This window comes from Corvus brachyrhynchos, unplaced genomic scaffold (genome assembly GCF_000691975.1).
Source record: "Corvus brachyrhynchos isolate BGI_N302 unplaced genomic scaffold, ASM69197v1 scaffold115, whole genome shotgun sequence".
Lineage (NCBI taxonomy): Eukaryota > Metazoa > Chordata > Aves > Passeriformes > Corvidae > Corvus > Corvus brachyrhynchos.
The window spans coordinates 24,157,876-24,168,633 of NW_008239553.1; the positions used below are offsets into that span (position 1 = coordinate 24,157,876).

The 10,758-nt window shown below is 43.9% G+C and overlaps 1 protein-coding gene across 1 annotated transcript; it reads left to right on the forward strand.

Moving 5' to 3' along the window:
- The first annotated feature begins 393 nt into the window (after window positions 1-393).
- On the forward strand, window positions 394-10,475 carry VASH1 (vasohibin 1). The gene is made up of 6 exons (XM_017741810.1): window positions 394-520; window positions 1,630-1,686; window positions 2,770-2,844; window positions 3,851-4,232; window positions 4,639-4,751; window positions 5,360-10,475. The coding sequence occupies exons 1-6, from the start codon at window positions 411-413 to the stop codon at window positions 5,430-5,432; spliced, it is 810 nt and encodes a 269-aa protein (XP_017597299.1). The 5' UTR covers window positions 394-410; the 3' UTR covers window positions 5,433-10,475.
- Window positions 10,476-10,758: the final 283 nt, after the last annotated feature.

Consider the following 10,758-nt stretch of genomic DNA (forward strand, 5'->3'; position numbering starts at 1 on the left):
CTTGCAGGACTGTTCCACCCTCTGGTGATATTGGAAAACTCATTCTCCATTTTTGCCTTTCTCTTTCTTTTATTTTTATTTTGTGCATTTCAGTTTCAATACTCAAATGAGGCCAAGCTCCCTCAGGTGATAGCTCTCCTGTCTTGTATCTTGCCTTGTCAGTAATTCTATCTATTTTTTTCAGTGTAACATTGCATAAATGCAGGACCTTTTCACATAGTTTCTCTTGCAGCTCTGTGGTGATGCTTCATTCTGAATCCCTTCCCAATTTCCATTGTGGAAACAGAGGAATGTTTCTGGTGTGGTCACTTTGGGCAGCAAAAAAAGTCTGGTTTCAGAGGAACATGTTCCTTATAGCTGTGTGCCACTGATTTCAGCAAGAAGCTGGAGAAGTTTGGAAGCAGTGGTTTATGTTCTGCTCCTCATTTCAGATTCCCATACCAAGTGTGCCTGTGTTCCAGCCATCCACCCCCATCCCTGAGCGCCTGGAAGCTGTACAGCGCTACATCAGGGAACTTCAGTATCCTTTGCTGTTACCTTACTCACTGGTGTGGTAACTCAGGAAGAGAGATCAAGGGGACTTTCTTTCCCGGTGACAAACAGAAAGGCTCCTTCTGTTGTAGCTGGAGGAAAACTGAAACTTGTTCCCTGAAAACAGGAAGCTGGACTGGGGATAATGTTTTGTTTTGGTGCTTTGTTTCTTTTTTTTTTTTTTCCCCCAAGTTACCTTCTGGTTCTGTTCACTCCATGTAACAAATGGGCATGTTGTCAAGGGCCTTTCCCCACTACCCACTCTTACAGGTCAGTGGCTTTACAGTGGTATTTCGTTAAAAACACATATCTGAGATCCTGACAGCCAGGTGTCAGATGTACCACAAACTGCATCACCTCACTGTTAAGATGTGGATGAGTCGTGGTGATGGGAAAACCTTCTCAGGTCATCCCACTCAATCAGTGTTCTCTGTACCTGTCTAAATGACCCTCGGCCACTTTGCTTTTGCTCATCTGTGGTATCCTACCCATTTATTTTCAGAGCTGCCTGTGTGACTGTGTTCTGGGAATGAGATTTCTCCCTTCCTGTTGTGCTGGAAAGCAGGTATATGACATGCAAACACAGTCTAATCTCATTGATGAGATACAGATCTAGCTCTGGCTTCAGCCCTAATTCAAGATCAGAAAGCTCACCTTTTGGCACCTCTCACCCATCCAGGGTGGTTGTGCTCTGGATTGGATCCCAGTCAGTCTTAGAATAAGGTACCATGAATGTTTCATTGCTGCATGTATTATGTGCAGATAGGAGCAGGAAGAGATTTATCAAACTGTTCTGCCCTGGTAACCAGAAAGCTGGGCAGAGCATGTGCTCTCAGCATGAACCTTTGGGAATTGGAGTGGAAACCCGTGTGTGCATATGAGGAAGAGAAGAATTGACAAGGAAATACAGTGACAGTACGGAGGGAATATAAATGGGAGAAATACAGGAAAGGGAGGTAGGGATTTTCTTGTGTTGCTGCTATATTTGTGGGATCATGACTTTGCTGTGAGAATAGTAAATAACATGGAAGTCCTTCAGACAAGTTTTCTTCAAACTCTACTTTCCAAGCTGCCAAGCCCTTAACTTCTCGCTTCCAGGTACAATCACACTGGGACACAATTCTTTGAGATTAAGAAGAGCAGACCTCTGACTGGGTAAGTGCTGGCAGCCTCTACAGCATTTAATCCTTTCTTTGTTGTTGGAGCCCTGCTATTCACACTGCTTTTTCTCCATCCCCTGCCCAAGGTCTAGTGGCACTCAGGGCTTTCAGTACTGCAGCTCCATCCTGCTTTAGGTAACTTTACTGTTTATTGCCTGGCGCATAGCTGGGCAGAGCTGTGTCTGGTCTTTCTCAAGAATAAGAGTAGGGGTTTTTTTGTCATGAATCAGTAAATCCAGTAAACCAACGATAATGTATTGCAAAAATGTGCATATTCTGCCTGCTTCTAATTGGAATGTAACTATATGAACTTCTGAGGGATTCTGAAATTAGGTCCTGCTCTAAGAATGCTCTGTGGAAGCCAAGTATCTTTACAGGTCTGATTTCATAGCTCCTGTAAGTGCCTCTGCAGAATCTAGGCTCACTAAGCTTTTGGTGACTCATACTTTGAACAAGAAAGGGTATTCTCCTCATTGCAGATTTTGGGAACTGCTGTGCCCCAGAAGTTCCTGTCAATAAGCACCTGATGTTCATTGACTCTCTTGAAGAGCATACGGAGAATCTCCCAAGACTGGCTTCTCACTATTGGTCTAGTCCATAGATTTATGTGACTCTAAATGCCTTGTTTTATAATCAGTCCAATGTCTCCTCCATGGTACTCATTGAACAGAGACTAGGGTTAATGCCAGAGAAGGCTTTATTGTCCTTGAGCCTTGTAAGGCAAACACTGCTGACTCTCGGTCCTTCTAGGGTTTTACTTGTGGATGCATTGGTGTCCATCCAGAACTTGCAGAGCCAGTGCTGTGGTCTCCCTGAGAACCCAGGTTGGCCTAGGAAGCAATTTTGCTGCAACCCACTGAAGATAATTCCTTGGAAGCAACAACAGTGTGTGGCAGAGACCTGGTTTGGATTTAATATCTTCTTAAAGAAGATACTTTGTTCTGTTCCCTATCCTCTGTGGGCCACCCTCTATCCTGGAAACCTACCTTACATCTATAGTGCTAAAGGGCTGAACTGTCCACATTGCATAGCATAAGCCCTCTAACTGTCCTCATCTTTCCTTTGTCCCACTCTGCAGGCTGATGGACCTGGCCAAAGAAATGACCAAAGAGGCCCTGCCAATAAAATGCCTGGAAGCTGTGATCCTGGGAATGTATCCTTTCCTCTTGGAGTTGTACATGTCTGCCCATCCTTGTGTTTTTGCCTCTGCTCTCTTGCTTGTGATGCTCTGAGGGTGATGATAACATTGTCACCAAGCCCCACGTTCCTCCTTTTTCCTCCCCAGTTCTCCCATAAAACCTCACCACTGAAATCCAAATCCAAGCAATTCTATAAAGTATCAGAACTAGTTCTTTGGAATTGCTCCTCCTTCACCAAGAAGGGTAGTGCTGCTCTGGTCAGCTATACAATATCGTAAAAGATAAGAGAACATCTAAAGAAAGGCAAAAACACTACCTAGAATTAGGTCAGGAAATCCTTTGTGGATAGCATTGTTCCCTTACAGCCTGCATGTGTTTTGCATTAAAATAAGTTATGGATCCTCCCCAACTTCTAATTATGGTGTATGTCACTTACTAGCTTAGGCAATACCTTTATTAGTTCTAGATATGTGTTGTCTTTAAGTAGACATCTTTCCTAGCTATCTTCCAGGTTTAGTTTGTGATACTTGGGCTATAGGTTCTTCATGTACCTGGAGGGGCAGAGATGGTGAGGGAATGGTTCAAAAGTGGAGGTTAGTGACTTTTTATCCTGAAGGTGTGTGAAACAGTAGCTAGTGACACAGGTGTGTGAAACAGTAGCTAGTGACACAGATTAAAACAAACTGAGGAATAATGCTGCAGTGTTAACAGTTTGGGAGCTATGGAATACAGTACACTTAAGGTGCTAGCATTGCAACTTTTGCATCACAAAGCTGCATCAAAATTAACTTTGTTGACTGTTACCTTGAAGAGGCCAAATCTGTTTTCCCCATAACCCAGATGAAAGTAGGGCAGCTTGCAATGAGCTGGACTCTTGACCTGGAGAAAAAATCCTGTCTGTGTGATGCCCAAATCAATGGGGAGTCTACAAAGCAGGCTGGGAGGGTCTGGAGCAGGTAGGAAGTGTCTTGTCAGAAAACTGTTGTCACCAGTTGTTTCCTGAATAGTGGCTGCTGTCAGTTACCTCACCAACAACATGACCACACTGGACCGTTTCCCCATCAGCTTCAAAACCCACTTCTCAGGGAACTACTTCCGACACATCGTGCTGGGGGTGAACTTTGGAGGCCGCTATGGGGCACTGGGCATCAGCCGACGTGAGGAACTTATGTACAAAGCACCTGTCTTCCGCACACTGAGTGAACTCATCTTTGACTTCGAGGAGGCGTATCGCCGCTGCTGGCACACTCTGAAAAAGGTGAAGCTGGGCCACTGCGTGTCCCATGACCCACACAGTGTGGAGCAGATTGAGTGGAAGCACTCCATCCTGGATCTAGACAAGCTAACCCGGGAGGACTTTCGCAAAGAGCTTGAGAGACATGCCCGTGATATGAGGCTGAAGGTAAGCAGCAAGGATGGAGTAACTCAATGCTGCATCCACTGTCTGGCCTGGCTGCTGGTGTACTAGGGGAGTGAAGTGACAGGAGACTCTTCTAGATGCACAGAGTAGAAAGCAAATTGGAGGCTGGGGCCTCTTTCTCACTGTATACCACCCACTGTATACAGGCTGGTTCTCTAATGGATGCTTGTGCAGTGCTGCAGTTGTCATTAGCTTGGACTGTATACAGTCCTTGGAGCCATAGCTGTCACTGTAACCTGTTTTTTCTGGCTTTTGCATTTTTGATGCACTTGCTTTGCCTTTTTGTCTTTTTTTCCCATATAATAAATCATTGTTAGGTTTTTTTGGTTTTGTTATTACTCATACTGGTTTTCTGCTCATGTAGCTGTTAATTTTATTTTTCTGACAGATTGGGAAAGGAACTGGACCACCATCTCCCACCAAGGACAGAAAGAAAGATGTCTCCTCCCCACAAAGAGGTCAGGCCAGCCCCCATCGGCGAAACAGCCGTGGGGACCGACGGTGAGTGGGGCTGCTGGGCAGGAGACCTATCTAGAACATCTGTTTTACTCAGACTCCACCTTGCTGTCTGGTTTTGGATCATTCTGATGTCCTACTGGGTTTCTTCAGAACAGTGGATATTTCTCTGACCTGCAGTAGCATTCTTCCCTAGTCAGTACCACTGTGAGTTTATCATTGCTTAGGGAGTTGAGGGAACAGCTGGGTTTTTTTGCTTGCTTGTTTTGGCAGGGAGGAGGAAAGCAGCTCAAACAGACAGTGATGTTGGTAGCTGACTTTTAACCTTATGCATGGGTCTCAGCTCTGGTGTTTCACAGACCTGTGCCTCAAAGAGATTCCAAAAATTATTTTGCTGTCAGCAAGGTTGTTTTCCTGATAATAACCTGGGGTTCCAGAGTGGACTTCCTACTTCCTAACTTGCATTCTGTTCTGTTGCGATCATTAAGAGAATTACTGCAGGCTGCAGAATAGTCCTGTCCTCAGTAGTGCAGGATCAGTCTCTCTTCTCTCTCTCAACTCTCCTGTACCTTTTCCTGTGCTGCTATCTCTTATGTGCAGCATCTCCTGATTGAAAACAGTTTCTGAAGAGTTATTACCCTCTTTGCTCACAGGCCATCTGGTGAGAAGAAGCCTGCCGATTCCAAAGCCATGCCAGACCTCAATGGGTACCAGATCCGGGTGTGAAGAGAGCTGTGCCTTGTGTGCCTGGCTCCATGGACTTCTTGCTGGCCACAGTTGGGACCTGGATCTACCTGCAGTGATTCTGACAAAGGGGACAGGGGAGTGGGAGCAAAAGAGAGTGCTGATTTTCCCAGGTACTTACTAGTGGGCCAGTCCCAGAGCTGGATCCCATGGGTCCCAGAGGATTCGCCTGCCTGATTCTGGGAGAGGTGGCCATCTTAATTCACTTGAGTATTTTTTAAAAAAAAAAAAGAAAAGAAAAAAAATCTCTACATTAGTGGGAGTTTGCTTCAGAAAGAATATGAAGTGAGTGGGGTCAGTGGACTTGCTATCTTTACCCTCACAGCAAGCAGATGAAGCATCTTGTCAACAGTACTTCTTCCCTGTCTGCACAGAAGTCTTCAACCGCTGCAAGGCCTGCAGGGCTGAGGGAGAAGTGATGCTGGAATGGTATGGCCCCTGAATCTTGTACAAAAACTCCTGGGTTTGTCATTATGAACACTTTGTTTATCATTGCTCTTGTGAGAGATAGGTCTGAATTTGCTCAGCCTGATTTATTGACCATACAAAGTCTTCTAATCCAGAAAAAACACATCTTGTATGTTTAGTCCCCCCTATTTCAAAGCATTTCATTGTCTCTGAGGGAGTAGACAGTGGGATCATTGCCCACGGCAATGCTGGTGAACTCTTGCTGTAGGTCCTTTTGTCGTTGAGTGGATCAGGATATGCCTATAACACTGCTATATGAAAACAGGCACAGAGACCTCAACTGTTCCAGAAATGGAGATGGGGCGGGTGGGGGCTAGTGTAAAACCTGAACTTTGCATCTTCTCTTCATCAGACTTCTCTCTGTTAACTTCTAGTGACTGCTACTCAGAAAGCTTGTGGCAGGCACTTCAGTCACTGAGGTACGAGTTTTATGAGTAAATAGTTAAAGAAGGATGTAACAATGTGAACAGGTTTTACAAGCAATTTTTCCTTTCCACAAGGGTCTTGCTCCTTCCCCCCTATAGTGTTAATGCTAGAGTTATATACACCTGTTTGTGAGAAGCCCTGCTTGAGGAAATTGCAGCTGCTTTCCTGACAGCTCAGCCTGGAGCCTCCTGAAAGCAATTCTCTACCCCAGTGCCAGAGCTGTGCTTGTGTCCTGGCTCTTGGGGTAGCTGCAGTATGTAACAGCGCCACTTACATTGACCTTCCCCAGAGGGCTGGGCTGGGCCTTTCTGCCACTTATGGCCTTGACTCTTCCTATGCTTCTTTTGGGGGAGCGTTGTACTACCGATTAAGCAGTGTAATGCTTGTCAGAAATCTGGAGTGTTGTCAGACCTCTGTTTGAGGCCTAGGGCATGGGAACAGTGGGATTTCCAGAAGTCAGAACAGCATGGTCTTGAAGTGATTTGGATGCATGGATCTAGGGGATGCAAAAACTGAGCTTGGGAGTGGGAGTATCCTTGAGAGAAACAGTCTTGTTTTATCAAGCACTGACAAGGAGCTAAACTTTCTGAAATACCACCTATTTAATTTTGTTAGAACCGGGCTTATTCTTTCCTTTCTTTCTTTGTTAGAAACATGATGGAGCTTAGCTCTACTACTTTTTTTGTTGCAGTATTCCTGTGCCACATCTTCATAATAAGCAGAGCTATTTTGGTGGCAGAGAATGGGTTCTTAACCCCAAACAAATCAGGTCTTCTGTCTAGTAAAGCAGTTAATCCTCGAAGCACCACCCACAAGCGATTTAGCTCAGGCCTTACAGGTTCCTAACTGTACATCCTTAACTGTGATGTAACTTGCAAGGCGTATCCATGCCATTGCAGTCTGTCCTTCCAATCTCCCTTTGTAGTCTGTACTTTCCTGCTGTGCTGTACAACCAGAAGGAAAATCTGTAAGAAGGTGGCAGAACTTGCTGCTGAGCCAAGAGAAGGTTAATCCAGAAGAGGATGCCAGTTTCCACAGTGCAGTGCAACACCTGTCCACTCCCTTATATTCCAGCTATATGCAACAATTAAAATTAACAGCAGTAGTGAGCCAAGCACCCATTTGAATGTGTCCTCTGGTAATTTTTGTGTGGCTGTAAATTAACATATTTAGTGTCTGGATTCTAACAATGATGTTAGCTGTAAAGGTACCACAGTTACCTGTAAATAACATGGGCCACTTGGAAGCCACAAACTGCCTTTGCATAATGTTTGCTATGCAGCGGACTGAAAGTTCAGATGCCACTGTGAATCACATGATAAATACAAGCAGCAGTCAGCAAGGGGAAACTGCATGTCAGGTTTTATTACAGTGGATGAAGTCCATAATTTAAAAAAAAAAATTGTAAAAGGTGACTAGAATGCATCCTTGCCATGACTTTGTTTAGTCAATTGGTTAGTTAATTCAGAGTAACTGGAGAGCTCTTGAGAGTAATTAGTAGCTTAATACAGAGAACATTCAGTAACTGGACAGACTTGAGCTTTTTTAGATGGAAAGGGGAAATGTGGGGGTGGGAGGAAGATTTTTAAACAGATGGGACAAGTGAGGGGTCAGCTGCAAGTTAATGATGCTTCCTTGAGAGCAGGGCAACAGGGGTGTTCAGCAGTGTTAGATCACCAGGGCAGAATGGCTTAAAACAAAATGCTTTGTTTTACTTTGTAATTAAGTGCTTTCCTGCAGGATGTAACTGAGGCCAATAGCTTAGAAGACCAAAGGAAATGGACGTTTAAGATATGAATGACAGGTAGAGTTCAAGGTCTCTTAACTAGACAAGAACATCCTCTCTCAAGATTTAATTGCACAATTATATATGTTAGGAGGTATTTAATTCTTTGCATGTACCTAATGTTGATAAACTTCTCAAGATGGACACAGGAGCAGACAAGTACCCTCTGCTAGGGTTACTATTTCAAGCTTTCTACTGTATTTCTCTGTGTCATAGAATTCCTGCTCCTTACTGTTTCTGTATCTCCAGTTTAGCAGATAGCGCAAGAAACTGGAAAAAGACCATAGAGTTCTCCCCTTCTTGCTCTTGCTCCCCCCATCTTTGTAACAGGATGAATCACTTCAATACAAAGCTTTGCTTCCTTCCTAACGAACAAGACCACATCCTTCCATGACAGAGAGGATTAATGCAATCTAGCTTTATGCAGCAAGAAACCTGAGGGTACAGTGCAGGACAAACTTTAGCACTTCTACTTCTTTCCTCCCCCATCTATTTGCTCTGGTTTCTGATCTGTCTGCCTTTAACTAAGAGGAAAAAAGGCTGGTGATGAGAGTCTTTTTCACTTCTGCAGGCTTTAGAGCTACAAAGAAGGGATGACAATGTAACTCATACTCTTTAGTGCCTGCAGAATAACAAAGATGGATCTCAAGGAGGCCTATTAATTTTTTAATGTTAAATATTAATAGGGTCACTCATGTAGCTCTGTGATGTAAATTTCACTGCTCAGTAGGTCTCACCTATTATCTGTTCTACAGTACAAGTCCTGTGAACTCTATGGAAGGGAGCCGTGTTTGTACACTAGGAATGGATAGACACTGTCTGCATTGTATGTAAAGCTGAGTTGAGTTTTGAAAGACTTCAACAAATGCTGACCTATTACTGGTGAAACTATTTTAAATGTAGTGTAAGCCTTGAAATAAGAGTCCCTCTTTATACTTTTATGTAGACAAGTCCCTTGATACCTGGCCAACTGCAATTTTTTTAATGGGCATATTCATTAGTGAGCAAAACTTTCTGCTACAGTATCACTCTGATACAAACTTTGTATTTTAAAGAGCAGGGTTGGGTGTTCATCAGTTTGTGACATACTAGCCTTTTTTTTTTTTAACTGGTAGAAGCTAAAGGAGTCTTCAGGAACTTAAGGTATGTTAGCAAGTGTTTTAGGTGGGAGTGCTTTTTTTTCAGTTACTATTTTACATGTGTGCCAGGTTATGGGTCAGTACATGGTATCCTTGGATCTATCGGAGTAAGTGATTATAGAACTGTAGTTGAAACATAGTTTCTGTTCACATAGTAGCTGTATTGCTGTTATCAAATCTGCTTAACTCGATGAATTTTCTTCTGAGTATTTCAGGTGAAAGCCTTAATCAGGTGCCTGCCCCCTAAGGTAGGCTCATGTGTGGTGTTGTATAGACTGGAACATGACTGTCCTTAAAATTTCAGAGTTTAAGAAACCATAAAGAACAGAAGAAAGCTCCTGTCTGCCAAAGGGCAAGAGTCTGGATTAGATTGGCTTGACCTTGCTCCAGTGGCTCTGGCTAATCACTTCGGGTGGTTGCTTTAGCCACCTGCTTCTTCTGAGTGAAGCATTTCAAGTGTCCTGATGATCAAACAGTAGATACAGGCACGGGGTGTCCCAGGTGTACTGTGCGTGCAAGTCTGGCTGAAATAACACCACACATTCCAGTGGCCTTGCACTGTTGTCCTGACAACATTTAGACCTGCATTATGGATTTACAATTTTCCTTAAAAAGCAAGTGCTATTCTGGCTTGATGTCTGCTCTCCTAGAGCAAGGTGGAGATAGCCCCTCTACAGCCAAGCTGAACTCCTTAGGGAATTTAATATTTTTGTCTGTCTTCTGAGCAGGTGTTTACTTGTATCACAACCATTCTCCTTCAGTGGTGCCCTGGCCCTTTCTGCTCAAGAGCAACTCAGTTTAGGCCCAGAAGGCTACTGAATCCCCCATAATCTCTGCAGAGCAGAGCTTCCCTCCAGGTCAGGGTTGAGATGGTGCTAGCGGGACCAGAGCGGTCCCCTTCCATGCACATCAGTATTCTACTCCAGCACTGATACGGTGCTCCAAAACCATTTACATCTTTATCACTGGTACAGCTCAGAACTAAGAAATGGAAAGTTTCTTTCTTTAAAAACAGTATCATGTGTGTCTTTTTGTAATTAATCAGTGTGGTTCTGTGTTCTTATGTAGCCAACACAAGTTTTATTTAGATTTAGTTCTTACTGCATTTCCCATGGCCCTCATGTGTTGATACTTCTTCCTGCTTCCCTTGACACTTAGACAATAAAATTCCCTCTGTACTGCTCTCAGCTTGTGCAGAGAAAACAAGTTGTCTGTACTGTCCTTCTTTCTGCTTCCCATTCCATGGCAGCTGAGAAGTCAAAGGGACAGCCTTGAGTGATGGTATCAGGCAGATTATGTAAAGATGTCCTGTACTTGCTAGACTAAAGAGGACATGGAAGAACCCTCATATTCCTTTAATCATCTGAACAGGTGAGTATGTCTGTGCACACAGAGGCAGCTGCCAGAGAGTAAGTATGTATGTATGTATGTATGTATGTATGTGGCTGTTTAGCAAAGGCCAGAACTCACACTTTCCTCTTGAACTGCC